Below are 24079 nucleotides of genomic sequence, written 5' to 3'. Positions count from 1 at the left end.
GGGGCCTGAACGGGATCGTTACTGAGGCAGGGGCTGGTGATGTGCTTGGTGAGCTCAAAGGACAGCAGAGGCCACTGTGGCTGCAAAGGGGGCAGGAAGGAGAGTGAGAAGGAAGGTGGAGAAGCCACAGCCCCAACCATAGTGGGAGGAGGCGCAAAATGGTTAAGGTTTAGGACATATTCTGAAGGAAAAAGCAAAATTTGCTTAAAATCTGGATGCGAATTGTGAAAGAAAGAGAATGAGAAAAGTCCAACATTCCAAGCTGAAACAACAGAATGAATGGGTTTGGCACCATGGAAGAAACAACTTGGGCCAAATTAAGTTTGAGATGCTTATTAGACATCCAAGAGGGAGTTGAATAAAACAGAGTTGAGAGGAGAGGCTAGAATTAAGATATACATTTTTGGAATCATCAGTGTTTAGATATTTAAAGCCACAAAACAAGATGAGAACAAAGAGAACGTGAGGATAGATAGAAGAGAGAAGAGGTGCAAAGTTGGAGGTCCAGGTCACTTCAACACTTAGGAGGAGGACCCCTAAATGAGGCAAGGACAAAGAAGATTATGAGCAGGAGAATAACCCCAAAAGAACTCTATCCCAGAAGCCAAAGGGAGAAAGAATTTCAGGACTTAAGGAAACATCGACTGAGTCAAAGGCTGCTCTTGGGTCAACAGATTGAAGACAGAGGACCAACCACTGAATTTGGCACCATGGAGGTCATGGTTATCTTAACAAGAGTGGTTTCATGAGTTGGTGAAAAGGAATGCTTGGAAACTTGGAAATTTTTAGAGGGAAATATAAAAGCACATCATTATAACTTTGGGGAAGGGAAGAATTTCTTCTACGAGACGTAAAAAGAATGAACTATGAGAAACAGTGTTGATAAATTTGAACACAGATTAAAACTTAAAGTTTCTATACAAAAAGACACACCATAAAGACAATTAAAAATCAGGCCACCAGCAGAGAGAAGATATTTGAGTACACATAACTGTCAAATGATTGCAGGAATTAATTAAAGCAATAATAACAGCTCACATCTACAGAGGGCTTATCTGCTAATCACAGTTCAACATATTTTACATCTATTAACTTATTAATGTCTACAACAAGCTTTCCTTACTGGGCTCCTGTGAGACCCTACAAGCTCTATAAAACGTAATTTGAATGACGATTTTTCTCAGTTCTCCCAAAGATGGTACATAGATAGTACTGGCCTCAGTGCATTGTAGAAAAGTTAACCCATTACATACAGCGGATCCTTTAGGGAAGCTATTCTCAGGTAATTTGCTCTCAGGACCCCTTTACATTCTTTAAAAATATTAAGTAACTCAAATGATTTTATTTATTTAAGTCATGTCTACTAATAGCTACCATATTCAAAACTAAAACCAGAAAAAAAAATAATGCTTATTTAAAATAACAGCAAATCCATTACTTATTACCATATATGACATTTTTATGAAAAATGGCTATATATTCTAGAACAAAAATATTTAATCAGAAGAGTGGCCTTGTTCCATATTTTTGCAAATCTATTTGATGTTCAGCTTAAGAGAAAGTAGCTGGATTCTCATGTCGCTTCTACATTCACTCTGCTGCAATATGTAATTTTAGTTGAAGTATATAAAATTTTTTTTACTTCACACAGATATATAGTTAGAAAAGAGAAGAAAAGGAAAAACTTGATAGTTTTTCATATATTTATTGATAATCTTCTTTGATACTACAGTGAAACTCAAACAAATGGTAGTTCTTAAAAGCTAGTTGTGATATAACCTGAAAAAATGTCACTGAATTTATTGTAGCTTGTTATATTAGAAATCACTGGTCATGTTAATTTCTTAGTTTTGATCAATGGACCAAGGTGACACAAGATGTTACCATTCAGGGAAGCTGGGTGAAGGCTATGTGGGAATTCTCTGAACCACTTCGCAACTCTTCTAAAGTTGTTTCAAAATTTAAAAATTTAAAATTTTAAAATGCAAAATAAAATAAAAATTCATTGGTTTATTCTGTGCTTCAAATGAATTATGCACTAACACCTGATCTTCCAAAGTTATCCATTGGTCCTTTGGAAAATATTGGTTCACGGAGTCAAGCAAATATTCCAAATGTGCACATATTTTATTTTTATAATATCAGAAAATCATGTTTGTTAATATCACTATGAATCTCATAAGAAGAGCCTTTATGTGTTGGGAATTTAATAAACTGTTGGTGACAGAAGTCTTCCCAAAATTCTAAATTTTTCTTAAAAGCTGGGATTTTATCATTGGCATAAATTCAATTGGTTGTTTTTCTTGAAGTGACAGATTCACTTTATTCATTTCCAAATACCCAAGTCTTACAAAAGACCTAGCTTGTCTGTCAGTCTTCCTTCAAGTAAAAATGGCGTTCTAGGAATAAAGAGGCTATCACAGCACGTGACTTGAGAAATCCCACAGCGCTTTTCCTGCAGATGCCCATCCTCCTCGAATATGCAGCAGAAATTCTCTATGCATACTTCCCATTTCATCATACAATGAAATGAACGAGGCTTACTGTTTCATCGAGGAGTGATGTGTGACTGAAAAAATACAACGACTACTGCTCCTAAGGTACCAGCAGATTCACCCGCTCTTGGTTTCGCATCGTTAGTACGAGTGTAAACACGGTGAGTAGATCGGAGAACACCTCAGTATTATTGTGAGAACAGTTTTAACCTTGTTGATGTGGAGAGTCTCACGCCTCCAGGAATCCAGGGACCACACTTCAAGAATCACTGCTCAAATATCGGGGTTTAATCTTTTTTACAGAATCTTGACTGGGGGAAAAAAAAACTATTGATCTCGAATAGGGGTGCCTGGGTGGCTCCGTCAGTTAGGTGTCTGACTTGGTTTCAGCTCTGGGCTCAGCAGGGAGTCTGCTTGAGATTCTTTCTCACCCTCTGCCCCACCCCCTACTTGTGCTCCCTCACGCTCTCACTCTCTCAAATATATAAATAAAATATTTTAAAATAATAATATGTATCTGGAATATACAATGAATTCTTATAAACTAATAAGAAAATAATAAACAACCCCACAGAAGAAAAGGCAACAGATAGCGTCCCAAATGCCATCCATTACCTACCAGTTAGCCCTCTACCCTCCTTCCATTGCTTCCTTGTTTTAGTACAGAGAGTTTAATCAAAACAGCAATATCCTTGGTTGAAGTTCTCATCTCCTGTCTCCCTTCCAGGGAAGGGTGGCCATGTGACAAAGTTCTGGCCAATTATTATAGGTAGGAGGTAGTGAGAGGACTATGAGAAAGGTTTGTTGTCCAGATACAGATAACACCTAGTCTTTCCTCCCCCTGTTCTTCACATGATGCTAAAAAAAACAACAACAACAACAAAAAAAAACACACAAGAACCACCTGAAGACCCAATATATTAAGCTACCATTTAAGATCATGAAAGAAGAACCAGCAACATTAATGACATCACAGAGCCAATAACCCAGTTCTGGTCTGCCTATTTCTAGATTTTTTTTTTTTTTTTTTTTTTTTGCTTAGGTGGAAAACAAACCCCACCTAAGAAAATCCCTGGAGATTGGATTTTCTGTTCTTCGAGCTTAACACATTGCTGTCAGGTTATTGATATGAACAGACATTTCACAGGAGAGGAAACATAAACAGTAAACTAACATATTAAAGAGACTTAACTTTATCACTAATTAGACAGAAGCATATAAAAACAAGAATGAACAATCATTTCACTCCTACAAGACTGGAGAGAATCTTGTAAAAAGTCTGATGAGGCAAGTGTTGGAAAGGATATGGAGCAACAATAATTGTTACAAATTGCTGATGATCCAAGGTACTGATACAACCACTTGGAAGATCTTTGGTAACATTCAGTTAAGCAGAAAATGCTATTCATCACTACTAAGGAATAGTACTTCAGGTACATAACTTACAGAATCTCCTTCAAATGTGCCTGGAGAAAACCGAATGAGAAAATATTATTCAAATTTAACATGTCAAAATAAGAAAAATTGGAAACAACATAAATACCCAATAAAGAAAAACGGACAAATAAATCATGATATGTTTTTTATCATGTAATACTCTATAGCAAGAAAAATAAATACATTTGAACAATATAAATATATGCCTTTTAAAAATGCAAAACCACAAAATTAAATTCAGGTTGCATATAGCATAATGTCATTCATATAATGATTAAGCAACATAGTGAATACAAAATATCTATCACAGAATGGCAAGGATATAAGCATGATGTGCACTGAATTTCATAAGGGTTGTATATTGGGAGAGAGATGGGGGAATAAAATTTTAGGAAGGCATTAATGTAGGTCTCCACTGTGTATGTAGTGTTTAAATAAAAACAAAGGGGGCACTAATGTCAACATTTAATCAAGATATTAAGGGTCCAAATGCAAGAAACAACAAGTGTTGGAGAGACTCAGGAGAAATAGGAGCCCTCGTGCCTCGTTGGTGGGAACATGAGCTGGTGCACCACTGTGGAAAACAGTATGGAGGTTCCTCAAGAAGTTGAAAAGAAGGGCCATCTGTACCCCCGTTGTTTATAGAAGCAATGGCCACAATCACCCAACTGTGGAAAGAACCAAGATACCCTTCAATGGATGAATGGATAAAGAAGATATGGTCCATACATACAATGGAATATTATGCTTCCATCAGAAAGGATGAATACCCAACTTTTGCATCAACATGGATGGGACTGGAAGAAATTATAATAGTGAAATAACTCAATCAGAGAGAGTCAATTATCATATGGCTTCACTTACTTGTGGAGCATAAGGAATAACACAGAGTACATTAGGACAAGGAAAGGAAAAGTGAATTGGGGGAATCAGAGGGGGAGACAAACCATGAGAGTCTGTGGACTCTGAGAGACAAACTGAGGGTTTTGGAGGGGAGAAGGGTGAGGGGTTGGGTGAGCCTGGTGGTGGGTACTAAGGAGGATACGTATTGCATGGAGCCCTGGGTGTGGTGCATAAACAATGAATCTTGGAACACTTAAAATATAAAATAAAATTTTAAAAAAGAAAAATAAATTGTAAAAAAAAAAAAAAAAGAAGAAGAAGAAGAAGAAGTTAAAAATAGAACTACTCTTGCGAATGTAAAATGGCTTTTCACCTGACTCCCCAAGCTCCATGCCACATCCTCTTAGAAGGCTTGTCTCTCCTGGGAGAATAAGAAACAAATCCAAGATCTGCCACCAAGACCATAATGCCCCATGTATGTTGGGACTCAGTGTCATTATTACTGCGAAATCCTCAATACCCACCATCAATCCCACCTCCCCTGAGTTCAGACACAGCTCAGTCAATGTGCCAGTGAGATCTCTGGACCCCAGTCTCACTGGTGTTCGTTATCAGCCCAGTATGTTTATCTGGAACAACATGTAAGGCACAAAATAACTTAATCTTTAAAATGAAGGGGTACACACGTGCCAGGGGCACAGACCAAGTTCCTAAATCCTTAGCATTTCAGAGTCTGTCAGCGAGAACCCAACTGTGGTGGCCAGAAAATGAACATATGAGTGAAATGATAAGATAACAGTAAATAACCCCAGGGGCACCTGGGTAGCTCAGTCGGTTAAGCGTCCAGCACTTGGTTTTGGCTCAGGTTGTGAGCTCGTGCTCAGTGGGGAGTCTGCTTGAGATTCTCTTTCCCTCTCTCTCTGCCCCTCTCTCCAAAATAAATAAATATTTAAAAATAAATTAATTAAATTAAATAAATGCCCCTGAAGCCTAAAGTCATGTAATTTTGCAAGATCCTCGGAAAAATCAATGTGAAAATGCCCCCCCAAAGAACTTAGTCCCCAAAGTCGAATGCAAAATCTGGTTCCGAATGGGAAACCCCTAAGAAGCTATACTAATTTTCACGTGAGAAAACCCTGAAAAGCAGTAATGCCAGCCGCTCAGAGAGATGCGCTGAGGGACAGGCAGTCATCTGCAACCTGTTACTTGTACACAGCTACCCTGAGCCAGCTGAGACCGGGGTCAGGTTACAGGGAGCCACGAGATACCAGCTGCTGGCCTTTCTCAGAAACTGGCCCCTGCTGACCTCCCACCTGGAACAGGAAGTAGAGAGGTAGAGAGGGAGGGAAGCAGAGGGGTGGCAGGCATGGTTACCCCCATGGCAAAGGGAGAGAAATTAAACCTGAGCATAGCTCACCAGGCATCCCCCTTGCAACATGGATGAGAAGGGCCGCCTTCCATCCAGAGCTGAGCAAGACTCATCCACTCAAAGTCCTTGAGCTTTGGCAGCAGCCAGGAGAGGACAAGAAACTACTTGGAAAGTCAAGTTCTCTGCTGGGCCACTGACCCCTGGCCCGCCTCTTACCTGCCCAATCCCAGAGGGCCCTGGCTCTTTAGGAACCTGCAAACTTCTTTGATATTTGCCTATCTTCCTGTTCTAATGTGCACTGGTGTGGTTTACCAGTGACGTTGGACTTTTCACTTTCTAAAAGTGGTGGCACAGGACATGGGGAGCCATGGACCCTGGCGTCTTTGGCCAGGCGGTGCTGCCTCAGTCAGCACCATACCGCTGGGCTTGGGAGAGGCGGGAAGGAAAAGGGGCCAAGGTGGTGGGCTGTAAAGGAACCAGAGGCCCCCGCAGCCAGCACTGTGCATGCAACGTTGGCTCAGAATGTGGCACAGTGGCTCCTACCTCCTCAGAACCACTTGGAAACCCCTCCCCCACTGCAGATGACATTACCCCCAGGAGCTCCCTCACCAGTGCAGCCGTCCCATCCTGCTATCTGCCACGCAGAGGCAGAACACAGAGGCTAGTAAACCAGAAAGTGGGGCCCCATTAGTCAAGTCCACAAAGCTGGTAGAAGGCTCACCAGTCCAGGCAGGTAGAACAGAAGCGTCTGGCCCCAGCCCCCATCTCCATGCCCCAAAGTACCAGCAAAAGGCATACCATTCACACACACACGTGCACGCACACATGGTTGTCAGAGAACCCTAGCCTTTGTTCCACCACCTTGCCCTGGACAAGGCCCCACGCCCAGCCGCACAGTCACAAACAGGGTGGTCCCAGGCTACACATGCCATGCCTCCACCTATCCGCAGATCACAGCCATTCCGTGCAGACCAGTCCTGCATCCCCATATCACATCTTGGCCCGATCCATAGGGAAGGTGCTTATCAGCATCCTAAGATCCAAGAGTAGTCTCTAGTGATGTAACTGAATTTCCTCCAATTTATCCTAAAAAATAAACCACACAAGGAGTGTTGATTTGACAGACACAGGCAAGGCTCCACCGGCCCAAGGTGGAGACTCTGGAAAAGCAGAGGTCGGCCAGGCCACAAGGCAGCTGGTCCCACAGCCACCACGGGTCCAGTGGCAGAGCTCTCAGGAAGAGGCTGAGCCAGTCCCTAGAGGATCTGCCACCAGCGTTGGGAGGGAAGAGGAAGGAAAGGAAGGAGAGAAATAGGACTGGGCTCTTAAGCGCCCCACGTGTGGCAGGAGCTCTTCCCACTTGCTGAAAAAGCTTTATGAATCCCACCAGTGGAGAAAGGGTGGTTATTCCCATCGCACAGGTGACTTTCAAAGGTCAAAATGGAACCAAGAAGAAAATCCAGGTGACCCGGTCCCATTCCACCATGCTAGAGACATTTTGAAAATAACATCGACCCAACCCAAGGGTGAAGAATCGATCGGCGACTGTTATTTCCCACCCCTGAGCCCCTCAGAAAATGAGCTCCTAGAGCATCCCTTTGGGTGTGAGAATCCAGAAGAGTGAACATGGTCTGTCTGCCCCCAAACACAGCCCGCGGGCGGCAGGTGCCGATCTGCAAGTCACGGGAGCTAAGACAGCTCTCTGCGCTCAGGCAGACAGCCCTGTCACCACACACACACGTCTCATGACGTTCTTCTTGCCTGACTTCTCGGTGCCCAGAAGCTGGTTCCACCCGCACGGCGCATCTGCCACCCTGACTGACCTCTCAGACCCACAGTCAGCCCCCATTCACAGTTACCGTGCCACAAGGGACTTTTTACCTCCTGTTTACCCGGAGGTAAACTAATTAAACTAACCCGTGTCCTAAGTAAACTAATTAAACTAATTAGTGTCCCCCACAAGAGTCTGGACACCCAGCCTCAACCCCAGACTCCTCTTCTCTCTTCATCACATATATTCTCTGAAACAAAACTAAATATTCCCCTCCCCAGAATTGTTCCTTGAATATTTACATATTGACAGGAAATCTTTTCTTTTCTTTTCTTTTTTTTTAAGATTTTATTTATTTATTTGACAGAGATCACAAGTAGGCAGAGAGGCAGGCAGAGAGAGAGAGGGAGGAAGCAGGCCCCCTGCTGAGGAGAGAGCCCGATGAGGGGCTCCATCCCAGGACCCCGGAATCATGACCTGAGCCGAAGGCAGAGGCTTTAACCCACAGAGCCACCCAGGTGCCCCAGAAATATTTTCTTCTTCTTTTTTTTTTTTTAAATATCTTATTTATTTATTTGACAGACAGATCACAATTAGGCAGAGAGGCAGGCAGAGAAAGGGGGGAAGCTGGCTCCCCACTGAGCAGAGAACCAGACGCAGGGCTCGATCCCAGGACCCTGAGATCATGACCTGAGCCGAAGGCAGAGGCTTAACTTCCTGAGCCACCCAGGCGCCCCCCGGAAATATTTTCTTAACAAAAAGAATGGGGCACTAATGGCAGGCACTGTGAGAAACCAAGGGGGAGATTCCAGCAATAGTCTCTCCAACCCCTCCTCCACTGCATTGTCCTAGACGCTCTGTCCCTGGTAACCAGGAGAGGGGCTGTGAACAACAGCCCCAACTCTCATCCAGAAATCCGGGGCATCCTCTCCTCTTACCAGCCATGATCCTATGAAGTCATGGCCTCCGACATCACCCCAGCGCATCAATTGAAAAACTGTTGGAATTCAAGAAGGTTGAAGAAGTCAACATGGCAAGGTCAACCATGTCCCACCATGTTATGTCAGCAAGAACATGGATGCAGCGGAAGACAGGGTCAAGTACAGGTTTCCCTTGACGTTTAAGTGTGATATGCTGAGGCCCACAGTGAGGGGTATGCAGCTGAGCTGGCCAAATCATTTGTGCAAAGGGACAAAGGGGGAATAAAACATTGATCGCTTTCCCCTCAGAGGAAAAAGAAAATGTAGGGAGTAATGACACTGGTACAATGTGGAGTTAATGTCCAAGTAATTATTGTAATTATGATTTACTAAGAAACCCCTACTATAAGCAGAAGATGTAAATCTTGAAAGGTCAAATAAGGTAAATAAAATCAATCTAAAATTTCTTGATTATACCAAGAAAATCATGAAGAAAAATATTTTTAAATGCTTATATTTCTCATCCTCAGCATATAATGTTTTATTCCTGATAAAGATAGATAAAAAGTGTTCCAGTACATTCTTAAAACTAAATTTTTAAAATATTTATGTATTTAAATAATCTCTGCACCCAAAGTGGGGCTCGAACTCACAGCCTTGAGATTAAGAGTCACAATTTCTTCTGACTGAGCCAGCCAGGCACCTCCTAAAATAAATTTAAAACAGCATATGCTCTTTAATATGGTACCGAGAAGCTAGGAAAAAAAAAAAGGTAGAGGCAAATATACTAAGAATTGGTGCCTGGGTGGCTCAGTCGGTTAAGCATCTGCCTTTGGCTCAGGTCATGATCCCAGAGTCCTGGGATTGAGCCCCACATCAGGCTCCCTGCTCAGAGGGAAGTCTGCTTCTCCCTATTCCTTTTCCGCTCTCGCCCCTCATGCGTTCTCTCTCCTTCTTTCAAATAAATAAATAAAATATTTTTTTTAAAAGATGCATGGGGGGTGCGCCTGGGTGGCTCAGTGGGTTAAAGCCTCTGCCTTCAGCTCGGGTCATGATCCCAGTGTCCTAGGATCTAGCCCCACATCCAGCTCTCTGCTCAGCAGGGAGCCTGCTTCCTCCCCTCTCCCTGCCTGCCTCTCTGCCTACTTGTGATCTCTCTCTGTCAAATAAATAAATAAAATCTTAAAAAAAAAAAAAAAAAAGATGCATGGGGAAAAAAGTCTTATTGGTCAAGCTCACATCCAAGTCAAAATCCTAAAACAAGGAAGGAAACTGAAATGAGGTATAAGTCTGAGTGAAAAGGTGACAGAATCACCGGGACTTACATGTTGTTAGACGATGTAGTTCAGCTTCTGTAACCCATCCCCCAACACAAGTGTACTGTGACTTTGATACTTTCGATGCAGATTTTCAAGGTCTAGAGGAGGAGTCACGCTGCACAGTGCACAGCCGTTCATTCAACGCTTTACTACTCGCCCCTTCGGTCCAGCTCCTGTGACACAGCAGGTGTGTGCAAATTGCACATCCACGCCCACCCCCCCCACCCCCGCATCCAGACATCCAGATGCTGGCACAGAAGCCAGCGATGCTCTCCGCCTCACGGCACCTTCAGGCTAATGGAAGAGACAGACCACAAACAAGCAAATAGATACATTAAAAAAAAAAAAAAAAAAAAGGGCAGCAAATCCATGGAGAGAGAAAGCAGACCAGCCCTGTTGTCAAGGGCCAAGGGAGGAGAACGGGGGATGGGGAGTGAGTGCTTAATGGGTAAAGGGTTTCTTTTCCAGGCTGAAAATGTTCTGGAACTAGATGGTGGTGGTGGTTGCACGACATTTTTTTTTTAGACTTTATTTATTTATTTATTTGAGAGAAAGAGAGAGAGCACACAGGAGCCAGGGGAGGGGCAGAGGGAGAAGAGAATCTCAAGCAAATTCCAGCTGAGTGCAAGCTGGAGGCATGGCTGGGTCTCAGGACCCTGAGATCGTGACCTGAACGGACATCAAGAGTCTGACACCTTGGGATACCTGGGTGGCTCAGTCATTAGGTGTCTCTGCCTTGGGTTCAGGTCATGATCCCAGGATCCTGGGATCAAGCCACACATCTGGCTCCCTGCTCAGTGGGGAGCCTGCTTCTTCCTCTCTCACTCCCCCTGCTGGTGTTCCCTCTCTTGCTGTGTCTCTTTCTGTCAAATAAATAAAATTTTAGGGAAAAAAAAAAAAGAATTAGACACTTTATGGACTGAGTCACCCAGGTGCCCCCTACACGACACTTTGAACGTACTGTCACTGAAATAAACACTTTAATGTACCTAAAATGGTAAATTTCATGTTGTGTGTATCTCACCACAATTTTGTTTAAAAGATATTGTTCTGGAAGGTTCTGTAAAGAAAGTCCTCTATGGTGTGGTAAGAGAGAGATGGAGATGGGACCCATGGAGGGTGGGTGGTCAGGGAAGGACTCAGCCCCGTGAGGATTTGGGGAGAGTGCATTCCCCACAGAGGGACACAAACGGATGGAGAGGGGACACAGCCAGCTGGCCAACCGGAAGGGTCCTGTTTCCTCTGAATACAATGGAAGCCACTGAGGCAGCGAGATGAATGAGCTGATCAGTGTGTTACAAAGTTTCTTGGGCTGCTGTGTGAAGAGAGGGTTGCAGTGAGTGAGCAAGTGAGCATGAAGCAAGGGGACGTGGCCGCACTAGGAACATGTGTAGGCAAGTACAGGGTTCTAGGCATGGAGGGAGGGAGGAGGACACGGAGGTTAGGAGGGCCCCTGGCCCAGTAGGCAAGGTTGCTATGGTTACTGACTGGCTCCCAGGAAACAGAAAGAAGGCAGATGTAGGGGATGGAGGTGGAGAGGGCCGGAACCCACGGGACTTAGAACACTCCCCAGGCTGGAGTAAGGGGCAGGCCAGCGAGCCAACATAGGAAGACGCAGGCCCAGAACTGGCCGTGTGGGTGAGAGGAGGCACCCTGTGAGTGCGCAGGCTTGGTTCACTGGCGTCAGCCACGAAGGAGGGTGGGGAAAGATGTCTGGCTCCCAGGGAAAGTACCTGCAGATGGGTACAGAGGTGGTCATGGAGGAATCACTTTAACACTGACAGAAACGGTGGGTCATGGCAGAACAGATAGGTCCGAGTGGGGAAGCCCCCTAGGTCTGGCGGCCATGGGAACATGTCTCCTGAGTCCTCGTCCCAGACAACACCTAGGTCCACACTCAAGAAACAGGGATGACTGAGCAAGCACAGAAGGACCAAAGGTTGTGAGGTTCTACAACTCCTGACGTGTGGCATGGGTTTTTGTGGAGAAAGGGCTCTTAACAGGGGAAGAGAGTGTGAAGGTCATGGTCATGTTGGAGGAGCTTGGCTTCGATCTAACAGGAACACAGTGTTAGAGCATGCCTTCCCAGAGCCTCAGCATAACAGCACTAATTCCTGTCAGATCTCGAATCTTGTCAGACATGGGACAACACAGCAAGCATGATGGTAGATGGGAAATCAAAGCTGAGGGTCTGTATTCTCCACGGCAGGGTAGAACATCAGAAGATTCTCACCAAAGTATAAGGTGCAAACAAGAAAAGACGTGCCCGCATAGTCAGGAGAGTGATGTGTGCCCAGCCATGACTCATCTTTACCCAAGCCCATTTCTGCATGGACCCCAAGGGTGTGTTTAAGGATCCAAAAAGCCCTCGAGTTGCTGTAAACCAGAATGATCTGTATCACCAGTGTTTACTACTATCCTCTCCAGGAACTACTGGATAGCAGGAAAGTTCTCAAAGACAGGACACACCTTGCCCTGCCCTGCCCTCTGGGGCCCCTGGGACAGCAAAGGTCAGGTCTGCTAGGAGTTGGGAAATGTCCTTAGAAAAGAGACAGTGGGAAGGAGGATTTAGGGGACAAGACAGGACTGGGGCAATGGGCACGAGGAGGCAAAGTATCATTCCAGACTCACCAGGACTGAGTAAGGTGTGCTCGGGGATCCCAAGGGGCAGGCACACACCTTGGCAAAGCACAGCAGATGCTTCCTCCCAGACATACCGGGAATGGGATGGGGGCGGTGAGGGCAAGGAAGAGGGAGGATCCAGCCAGTAGGGCATGTCCCCACTTACTCCTGCCCTGAGCCACCATGCAGCGGCTGTGTGCCAAGCCCTGCTCCCAACATTCCAGTCGGCTGTGTCCTACAGTCTCAACGGTCACAGCCCTGTCCCGTTCACCAAAGTCAGCACTTAGCAATGTTGCACAAGGGAAGGAATAAATGAAGCAATGAACAAGTGAATGCATGCACAGATCATTTGTGGAATCAAAGCCTGAGTCGCTTTGCATGGAAATGCATGGAAAACCGTCAGTCACCAGACCCAAGGTCAAAGTCACGGGATGTGCTTCCCTTCTCCACTTCTTAGCATTCAGGTGACTTTAGGTGGATTGAGTCACTTTGTGGGCCACGGCTTCCCCATCGGGAACAGGGGCACAACACTCGGTGCATCCCAGACCACACGGCAAGAGCTCTGCCAAGCAAGCCCCCCAGGCTTCCCCACGGTCTGCCAGTTACTTCCATGGGCAGGACTGAAGCCAAAAGCCGAGATCTGGACAAAATCCTGACCTGGAATACACACATTTCTCACTGTGTTTCCTCCTCTTTTCCATTCTTTATAAATCAGAAAATTAATTACCCGGAAAAGAGTCTTCTGCACCAGAAACCCAAATGAGTTTAATGTATAATTTACACATGAAAATGTAGACATCAGTGTGTGACAAATTGCCATAAAAATGTTTTTGCTGTTAAATTTTTGGGCATCTGTCTTCCTCCCAGAAGAGCTGCCATACGGACGGTGTGAGGCCCCAGGGCCGAGGCCGGGCGGGGCTGGAGAGGCAGCTGGTCATTTCCACCAGCTAGGGAAGCAGCCGCCAGCACGGCCCAGCCCGGGAGGCCCCAGCCTGGGAACCGGCCATGCACAACCAAGTTGGAGCCCTCCCACTTGGGGTCCTATTGTAGGTCTCATTCAAAACAGAGATTTAACTGTCTGCCAGCTCTGTGCTAGACCGAAGGATGGAAGACAGGAAGACAGAATGGTCTCAGGTTCCAGTGGCTTTGAGAGCCAGGCAAACAGATGATAAATGATAGTGGGGGGGGGACGGTGGGGGGCCTGCCTGCCAAGCACCTGCAAAGAAGCAAGTTCTTCCTTGCACCTAGGGCACCCCCAGAGACTCCAGGGACCAGGGACTAGTCCTGGGGAATTTGTCAGGAGGAGGAGGCAGGGGGACATTCCCAATAGGAAGAACCATTCGTGCTAAGGGAGAGACTAGGTCCAGCCAGCATGTCCCAATGGGTGTGAGTGTGGTCTGTGGCACATGGCCAAGATGGTCCAGTGGGGAGCCTGGAGTGGAGAAAGGAGCTAGGTCACCAAGGAGACTGCATGCCCAGGCCAGATCTAGGACTTTGTCCTGGATTGAAAACTAAACAGATCAAGTCTACACTTCACTCTGCTCAATCATATGGAGGCCAAGAGGAGGGTTGTTGGGGGGACTGTCGAGTGCAACAGCCACAGGAAGTACCGTCCCTCACAGGACCCCGACTCCTCCACCAGGTCCTGACTACGTCATCTTTATCCCAAGTGCACCAGTCTGCAGGCAGAGGACCGCATAAAAACCATCCGAAACACAGGTCAGGACTTTGTTTCTTCCCTGCACCTGCTACTGCCATTCAGGCCTGGACACTGCCATTCAGTGCAGGACATTCCCTGACACCCTCTCTCCAGATGCCCCAGGAGGCTCCAGGCACAGCCCCGAGCTTCCTCTCACCTGCAAATAGTGAGGCGCGGCCGGGTGCTTTGCGCGGGCCCTAGCTGAGAACCACTATGCTGGCATGCACAAGGGAAGGACAAGCATGTCCTCATTGCATGCTGGTCCTCCATCCTAGAACCACTGGAGAAGGTCAAGAGTATGCCCTCTCCCTCACCAAGCGATCATCACCGGTGTCTGAGCCCAGTTGGAGATCCCAACAATGTCTTCCCAGAATTTGGGCCTCCCACAACAAGACCAAGCAAGTCCCCATTCCCCCACCCCATCAGGACTCCCCCTCTGCAGTCTCGGAGCCTCACAGACCTGGTTGAAACCTAGAGGCTGGGCTAGTGGGGACAGATCCTCACAGAACAAGGATTTCGAGTCCCTAGCTCTCATCACACTCACGCTTGGTGGCTCCGTCGTTAAGTGTCTGCCTTTGGCTCAGGTCACATCCCGGGGCCCTGGGATTGAGCCCTGAAAGCCCTGCATCGGGCTCCGTGCTTGGTGGGAAGCCTGCTTCTCCCTCTCCCACTCCCCCTGCTTGTGTTCCCTCTCTCACTGTGTCTCTGTCAAATAAATAAATAAAATCTTTTAAGAAGAAGAAGAAGAAGAAAAAGAAGGAGAAGGAGAAGAAGGAGAAGAAGAAGGAGGAGGAGGAGGAGGAGAAGAAGGAGAAGAAGGAGGAGGAGGAGGAGGAGAAGGAGAAGGCGAAGAAGAAAGCTTGGCAGCAATTTTCCACCTCCTGGGAGGCCAAAGGATGACCTCTTAGTGACTTCCAGCCACATACCTCGCTTGACTTTTGGGGGCCTGAGGCCCTCTGCCTGGGCCAGGGCCTCCCAAGCCTCACGCTCCCTCCAGCGCCTCAGCTGCTCCTCCCGCATTTTGTAGAAGAGAATGTGCTTCTGCACATCACTGAGCTCAGCAAGGAGTTCGGGGTCGATGTACATGTCATGCAGGATCTGCTGCAGCATGATGTCCGGGGGCGCGCCCACCAGAAGGGCAGCCAGCCAGGGAAGCCCTGCCAGGGGGGACACCCCGGGCTCCTCCTCACCCCCGGCTCCTCACTGCAGGATCACTCGGGGTGTCTCTTGTCTGCGTAGCATTGTCACGCTGCCTCCGCTCCCAGCCAGGGACAAACGCATCTCCTCTGCCCGGGACAGCAACAGGGGCCAGGCAGCAGGAAGCAAAGAGGCAGCCGGGCCCTGGAGAGGGGTGGGGGGCAGGCATCAGGAGCAATCTAGTCCTTCTGTCGGGTCACCAGTTGCCACATCCCAGCAGCACCTGTGTCTGGACCTCCCCTGGGGTTCAGGGACAATGGGGAGGGTCAAAGCTTCCAGCTCTGCAGGGCAGTGTGCAGACGCGGCCCTGCTTGGGCCGACAGGTGTCGAGTGATCTGTTAATGGAAGGTAACAACGACACCAGTCGTATCGATGACACTGGCCGGGCCAGCCAGGAACCGATCTCTCCTCTGCGGGTAAGAGGAGGAGGAGGCGGTTCTGCCCACTCATTCCATGACTTCTGAGCCAACTTCAAACAGGCCAGAGGAGCCAGCCAGGAATGTCTAGGCTCCTCTCCCTCTACCTGCCGCCACCTTGCCAACCTTCTTCTTTCAGGACATTTGGCAACCTGAGGTAATGCTTTTAAAACTCTGCCCTCTCCCCATTAGCTCCCAGAAAGGAAACAAAATAGAATCAGTAGAGACCAGGAAGGGGCTTTACCATGGATAGAGTTCAAGGACAGAAAGGCGATCGACGTCCTCTCTCCTTTGCCTATCCAGAGCTCCTAAAGCCAAGCATGTTCCGACAGATTAACCCTCCAGGGTTCAGTGTTCGTTGTTGCTGTGAATCTTTTGGTTGTTGATTACAGGTGTCTGGAGATCACCAAACAGAATGATACGGGGTTTCTGTGCCCTGAATCGGAAGCAGCTGGGACAGAGTGGGATGTTGCTTTCAGATAGGTAGGACCGGGTCTAAGAGGTGCTCACAGCTGCTCACAGCTGCCCCGGCATGCCGACAGGGCAACTGGGCTCCAGATGCTAAGTAACCTGCCTATGGCTACCCAGTCCCTAAGCTGCCGTCTTGGGACTCTACCCAACTTTCAAATTTGACCTCCACTGGCAACTGTGAATCTTTTGATGGGGTAAAGATGTGATCTGACCAGGAGAAAACAGCCGAAAGGAGTCTGGCACTGCGGGCTGGTAGGATTGGTGATCTTCGTGTCCCTTCCCTCCCCGTGAGGGCCGAAGGTGGATCAGGCTTCTGAGGGTGACCTACCATGGGTGTGACTGGGGCCTCTTCTCCTGCTGCTAGGTTAGCACAGGACAGAATAATGAAGCTATTGGGATGATGATCAAAAACAAGTGTGGAGGGCCAAGCTGCCGCTCCCCCAGGTCTAGCTGGCTTGCTGCAGTGTGACTGAGACCTTGCAGCCTCCAAGCAGAGGCTCAGGCCACCGGAGCGGTGACCCTGGACTCCCCACTCCACCCTCTCCTCTGTCCTCCCAGCTCAGACATTCTGGCGACCCCCCACCCCAACGTGTGTGCCGGTTCCCTGTTTCTTACAGCCAGGCCTTCTCTTGCCTCAGGCACAGCTCTCCGCGCCTGAACTGTGGCTGGCTGGGAGAACGGAGTCCAGAGCAGAGACAAGGGCGACGGGGGCACGAAGGGAGCCCAGTGTCCTGCTGCCAGCCTCCTTCTTTCTTTGGGCGGGAAGGAGGATGGGAGAGACGCCTGCGGGAGGAAGGCCCGAGAGTACGGACAGCAGGAACCCGCAGGCTGCAAGTGCGCCTCTGGCGGGGTGGCGCCGATGACACCCTTGCGGTGGCCACTCTGCCGGGAGAGGGTGGGTGGCGGCCGGAAGGAACGAGCCCCGATAGCGCCCCGTTTCGTGCCGCAGAGGGCACGGTGCTCCCGGGCAATTCCAGGTCGGTGGGCGGGAGGCCGAGCGCAGCCGGGGCGCCACCTGGTCCGCTTTCCGGAAAGACCGGCTCTCGGGGCGAGGGTGGGAGCCCCTCTGCCGGCTGGGCGCCCCCTCCCGCCCGCCAGGAGGCTGCTCGGCCCGGCCTAGGACGCCCCCTGGCGGCGGGTGTACGCACCTCGAGGAACCCGGGAGCCCGCCTGCCAGGAGCCCAGGGGACCAGGCGAGAAGAGGAGGCGCTGGGATGGAAGGGGGGATCACCCCTCTCCCACCCCAGGCGCCGTGCGGCGGGGACACAGTGGCCCACAGTGGCCCTCAGTGGCTGCGACCCCAGGGGCAGAGGCCCCGCAGACGAAAGGGGTACTGGCGACAAAAAACAAGGGGAGGGGCACCTGGGTGGCTCAGTGGGTTGGTTAAGCCTCTGCCTTCTGCTCAGGTCATGATCCCAGGGTTCTGGGATCAAGCCGCACATCAGGCTCTCTGCTCAGTAGGGAGCCTGCTTCTCCCTCTCTCTCTGCCTGCCTCTCTGCCTACTTGTGGTCTCTGTCTGTCAAATAAATAAATAAAATCTTAAAAAAAAAAAAAAAAAAGAACAAGGCGAGGGGGCCCCTGGGTCTGCAGATGGTTGTCTGCCGCTTTTCAGCGGCCCTTGTTTTGTTTTCCTTTGTCACTGGCCTTGTGATTTGTTTAATTCTGCATGCTAATGCAGCTGCTTCTGAGGCGGGAATACGTGTCCCCCCAGAGGTTCTGGGACTGGAGACCACTGGATGTCCCCACTGTGGGCTGGGAGGGCTGCTTAATACCGAGCTCTACACCAGTCACAAAGGATGGGAGGAACTGTCTGCTTTGGCAAGGGAAGAAATTCACAGCAGATAAAAGGAAAAGATAAACGGAAAGGTGACCCACAGAACACTGCGCGCTGTGTAAGCCATTATTTGAATTTGTCTGTGATTACTTTGGTATAGACAAAGGACAAACACGGAAGACACATGACTCCTTGCTTTCTTCTCAGAAGGGGAAGGGAGACCACTATAGGCAACTCTGCATCGTTTTATACAGTAAGATGTAGAATACATACAACTGAAGCATGCTGCGTCAGGTGTCGGCCAGAGAACCACATCATCTTGGCCTCGGGAAAGCCTCGGTGCAGCCACCGTGTCAGGATCGGCGACTTCCAAGAGCGCACCTAGGATCTCCCCTGGTCTCAGTTTTGCAGTCCGAGGGCTCAGTGAAAGTTTAGAGTTGTTTCTGCCTTGTCGCCAGTTAAGATGCACTGAAAGATCATGGCCATGAAAACCAATAGTGTCCCTAATGAGTACAACAACTTCCATAGAAAATATGTGAAAAAGGTCCCATTCACAGGAAGAACCAGATACAAAATACTGGGAATCTATTTGGCAAACCACGTGGGGGCCTGTATGAAGAAAAGTAAAACTCACACTGTGAGCCTGCCTGGGATTTCAGGCAGCGTAGGAACATAGCACATTCACAATCAGAAAGATCTAATGCCAGAAAATGTCTAATCCATCTGTGTTCGTTGGTGTCCAACATGGCTCCCCGTGATTCCCCACTTCCTGTATTTGTGTCACCCCCCCCCCCGCCCCCGGTGTGTCAGTGTTGCTCTGTGCCATCAATAGAAAATGCTAGGTGGTGATCTGTCACTTTTGCAGTTAGAGCATAATAGGCATTCTGGGGGCACCTGGGTGGCTCAGTCATTAAGTGTCTGCCTTTGGGTCGGATCATGATCCCAGGGTTCTGGGATCGAGCCCCGCATCTGGCTCCCTGCTCGGTGGGAAGCCTGCTTCTCCCTCTCCCACTTCCTCTGCTTGTGTTCCCTCTCTTGCTGTGTCTCTCTCTGTCAAGTAAATAAATAAAATCTTTTTTTAAAATACATTGATTAATTAATTAATTAATTAATTAAAAGGCATTCTGCTTTCCCTTTGAGTTTCTCTTTCTCTCATGACTTTGGGGAAGCCATGTGAGCCCCCCATGGTAAGGAACTGACATCTCCTGCCAGTGAGGCGAACAGAGATCTGGTCAGGTGAGGCCACAGCCCTGGGTCAGCAGTTGCACTGTGACCTCCCTAGAATCATCCAGCTAAACCGTTCCTAGATTCCTGACCCTCAGAAAGGGTATAAGCTATACATGTATTGTTTTAAGCTATCAGACTTTCAGGGTAATTTGTTATGCAGCAATGTATAACTAATACAATATCAAATTAATGTATATGTTTAATATAATTTCAGGCCAAACCTGAAAATTGAGAAGTGGGGGAGAAGCTTGATAAAATGATTCCCGAGCTCGAGAAAAAAAAAGGAATAGATGAGAACAGCCTAGAAAGCCTGAGGAATACTGAACTCTGTACTGCCCAGTTCAAACTTCATAAAGCAAACATTTCAGTTCCGGCACAAGAACAGCCCGATGGAAGTGAGAAGAAGTGAGAAACCCCAGACACAGAACCAGACATATACCTAATTATTTAGTACGTGGTTAAAATGGCAGTTACAATTAGATGGGAAGGGATGAATGAATTTGTTCAATAAACAGACCAGAATAGTTAGCTGGATCCTTGTCTGTCAGCTGTGATCCTACCAGGATAGCCCTCAGTGGCCATGAACTCTGGGGTCTCTGTAGTATTAGGAGAGTGGACATCAAAGTAACTGATGGGTTCAATATATGAGGTTTAGATTAGTAAATCATGACAGGTCCATAGGATAAAATGCTCTACAGCCATTAGAGTTGCTGTTGAGAAGAATATTTGTTGACATAAAAGGGTGCTCATTATGTATTGCTAAGACAGAAAGCAGGTTGCAAAATATTATGTGTAGAAAGGTCTCAGCTGTATGAATAAGGAAAAGAATATTTTTAACCCCTAGTGCCTTTGAAAGAGACTAAGCAGGTCCAATTAAACGGAAAAGCCTGGGGCGCCTGGGGGGCTCAGTTGATTAAGCGTCTGCCTTCAGCTCCGGTCATGATCCCAGAGTCCTGGGATGGAGCCCTGCATCAGGCTCCCTGCTCAGTGGGGAGTCTGATTCTCCCTCTCCTCCCCATTCCTGCTCTCTCTCTCAAACAAATAAAGTCTTTTTTAAAATAAATAAATAAATAAATAAATAAATAAATAAACAAATAAAAGGAAAGGCCTATGATCTGGAAACCTTGCTAGTTCTAGATATGCCCATTTGGGAGGCCACACTGGGGTGAACTGAGCAGCTTCATGTAACCCAGGCTGGACATGAAGTTCCAGAGTGGCAGAGACAGCAGAGGAAGGAGAGAAAAATGACAGATGGCCAGCCATAAAACCCAAGGCTAAGGACCTCCTCATTCCAAATCTTCACCAAAATGATTTAATGCTCAAAAGGCTTGCTATGAGATTTCTTAGTTATGGGAAAAACAAAAACAACCCCCACCCAAAAAATCCTTACCCTCTATCCAATTCTGCCAGGACAGAGGAGGGACAAAACAGAGACTACTAAGGGGCCCAGGAGTTGGAGGCACATGGCAGCATGGGTCCCTGGAATGAGCAGGAATCACAGGAAGGGCTTGGGGCTCTCCCCACCATGGAAATGGAAGGAGCTAAGTACCTCTGAAGGGCAAGGACACCCATGTTGACATATGTAAATAAAAAGACAACTGTACAGACACAATTGCACATTCATGATAACAGTGGCAGAGCCCAGGGCTGCAGTCAGCCCCACACGACACTGCCACGACTCACCTTCCTCTTCTGTACATACAGAAGTAATCGGGGCATGCACAGGGCTTCTGTTAGCAGTAAACAGGTAAGGTAAGTGATGTCAGAGTGGGCCATGCCCATCGCAGGTACCAATATGAGCTGCTTCCCTGCACCTCAATCCAGGACCTGGTCCCTCACTAACCTGGTGAGTCAGAATGTTAGGTGGGGATGGTGAGCTGAGGCAGCTAATTCTGTCTGCCCAGAGAGCTTCCCCAGACACAGCGTGACTCAGGCCTGCGATGGTCACGGCCGCACTGGGAGAAACCGGCCGATGTTCCGCCACAGCTCTAACTGCCTCTGATGCTCCCGTTTCCCGCACAGGGGAGAAGGTCTGCATGCAGCAGGAGAAAACAGAGCCAACATGCCGAGAGAAGCAGAGACACTGTTGCGGGAATACCCCGCTGGTGTGAGGTCCCATCCCTGCCCCCCAGGGCCCTGTTCCCTCTCTGTCTCGGAATGTCCCACTGTCCGTCCCCGCCCTAGAAACCGATAACCTTGCTTGAGTGAAGGTCACCACCACCCATGCGTCCTGACCACCCCAGTGGCTTGGTTCTCCCTCCATTTGTCTTGCCAAGGATGCTTCAGAGGTGGACAGGACAGGACACCAGGAAGGCGAGGCACCTAGGGCAGAGTATCTTGATCTTCCTGAGGGTCATTTCTCACAGGAAGTCCTCCCAGACCCCAAGTCTCTCTCTAAAGGCAGCTGTCCTACCACCTTGCTGCCTTAGTCCCACTCTGTCTCCCTCCAGAAAGCCAGGGACACAGCAAAGGAAGAGGCAGTTTCTGGAGGCGGTGAGCCCTTCGTGCCTGCACACAGCAGTGGACGATGAAGCTCTGGGTCCTGGGGTGGGGGAAGTGTGAGCCAGCTGCCACCTCCCTGCCCTCCATCTGACACAGACAGACCACCAACACTGCCTGCACTCCTGCCCCGAAATCTCTCCTAGAGCTGTAGTCCTGTTAATTAGAAAACACTCTGCTGCATCCAAATTCCCCTGGAACAAGGCCACTCAGGACAGACTGGCTAAGTCTCAGCCCAGGACTGACACTTATTAACTCAAAGGGCAGGAGGCGACTCTGGAGCCTGAGACGGCCAACAGTCTTACACCACGGGCAGCTGCCCACAAAGCCCCCCAAGGTCCCCTGCTCCCTGCTGAGGACCACACAGCCTGTGAGCACTGCCCATCACACCTCGCAGCTGTGGACATTGTTACGTCCACACGGCAGGCCCAGCCCTGCCAGGCCCCCGAGACCGCCCTGACCCGTAAAGAGAAGTAGTGCCCCCACCTAGCAAGCAGCTCAGAACTCAAGTGAGCCCAGCCCCCCAGGTTGGGTTCTCTGGCACCAGGGGAACCCGAGACCCCAACCCCCTGCCCTCCTTAGAGGACCAACAAGGGAAGAGCTGCTAATACTGTGGCAGCAGGCACTGTGCCAAGGGCTTTCTTTTTCTATCTCATTTAATTCTCAGAACAAGATTATGAAGCAAGAGATTCTATTATCCCAAGGTCAGCTTTATCATCAAGGCCAAACGGCTGCTAAAGGATCCAGGACTTAAACCCATTCTGCTGAGCGGGAACATATCCCTCCCCTCCCAGCCTACCCCAGCCCAATCTCCTGCCCCCAACTCTTGTTCTGAGTTGGACAATCCTTCCAGGGCCATGGAGCTGGGCCAACACCTCCCCACTGGCCAACCTGGAGGGCACTGAGAGGGGTTCAGTGTGCCATGTGACCCTGATCTGCTCACAGATCACACCCCTGGCCCTGTGGGATCCACACCCCTGCCCTGCACAGTGAGGTGCCCAGCGCCTCCAGCCACTCTGTGGGGCCATGAGGGGGCTGAGCAGAGAGCGTAGGCTAGGCAAGCCAGCCCCACGCAGACTAGGGCCGCGGTTCCTTGCAGAGGGAGATTCTGGAAGACAGTAAATCCCGTTCCAATCTTCATCTCCTTAAACTCTGGGACGTGGGGCACAGAGCACTCGTGTCCTCCAAGGCTGACCCCTCCTATTCTCCTGGGCATGCACCCAGACCTTTGCCAGCCCCTGTGATTCAGCGTAGCCTCTGCGTTCGGACCAACGGAATGGGAGCATGAGTGGTGTGCCTGCCACCCAGGCTTCCTTCCTAAGACTTCCCCTCCCCTCCTTCCCCAAAGACCTGTAATTATTTTTTTGAAGCCTCCCAAGTTTAGGGGATACTTTGCTCGAGTAGCTAGTCTATTCTGACTCTGTCCTCATGCAGTGGCCCTCACACTTGAGTGTGCATATTAGAATCTCATAAGGCGGGATGCCTGAGTGGCTCAGTTGGTTGAGCGGCTGCCTTTGGCTCAGGTCATGATCCTGGCGTCCTGGGATTGAGTCCCGCATCAGGCTCCTTGCTCGGCAGGAAACCTGCTTCTCCCTCTGTCTCTGCCTCTGCCTGCCACTCTGTCTGCCTCTGCTCACTCTCTCTGACCAAAAAAAAAAAAAAAAAAAAATAGAATCTCATAAGGACCAGTTAGAAAGAGATGACTGGGCTCCATGCCAGAGTTCCTGACTCCAGAGGCCTGGAGTAGGACCACAGAATCTGCACTTCTGACAAGTTCCCCAGTGATGCTGCTGCCGCTGGTCTAGGAACCACACCTTGAGAACCTCAGCATGACTCCCCAAGCTGTGGGCTGGAAGAACCATGTCCATCTTACAGAGGCAACGGCACCTGGTTCCTGGCTTGCTCTGGAGTGCTGTGTTGCCAGAGTGGGTCCCGACGAAGCCCGTCCACCCCCCGGCAGCTTCCAGGAATCCCAGAGAGATCCACTGGGAGGGGTGGGAAACTCATTTCAAAATGCAA

The 24079-nt window shown here is 48.8% G+C and overlaps 1 protein-coding gene across 1 annotated transcript in view; it reads right to left on the bottom strand.

The window, feature by feature from the left end:
* Positions 1-15585, bottom strand: part of LOC111145421 (SH2 domain containing 4B) — an 80607-nt gene extending 65022 nt beyond the window's left edge. The window contains exon 1 of the mRNA XM_022500298.1: positions 15388-15585. Coding sequence (XP_022356006.1) covers positions 15388-15585 — 198 coding nt within the window. The remainder of the gene's footprint in view (positions 1-15387) is intronic.
* Positions 15586-24079: the final 8494 nt, after the last annotated feature.

The sequence above is a fragment of the Enhydra lutris genome, unplaced genomic scaffold (genome assembly GCF_002288905.1).
Source record: "Enhydra lutris kenyoni isolate GAN:26980312 unplaced genomic scaffold, ASM228890v2 scaffoldscaffold12, whole genome shotgun sequence".
NCBI classification, from domain to species: Eukaryota; Metazoa; Chordata; class Mammalia; order Carnivora; family Mustelidae; genus Enhydra; species Enhydra lutris.
This window is presented reverse-complemented; position numbering and strand designations above follow the sequence as displayed.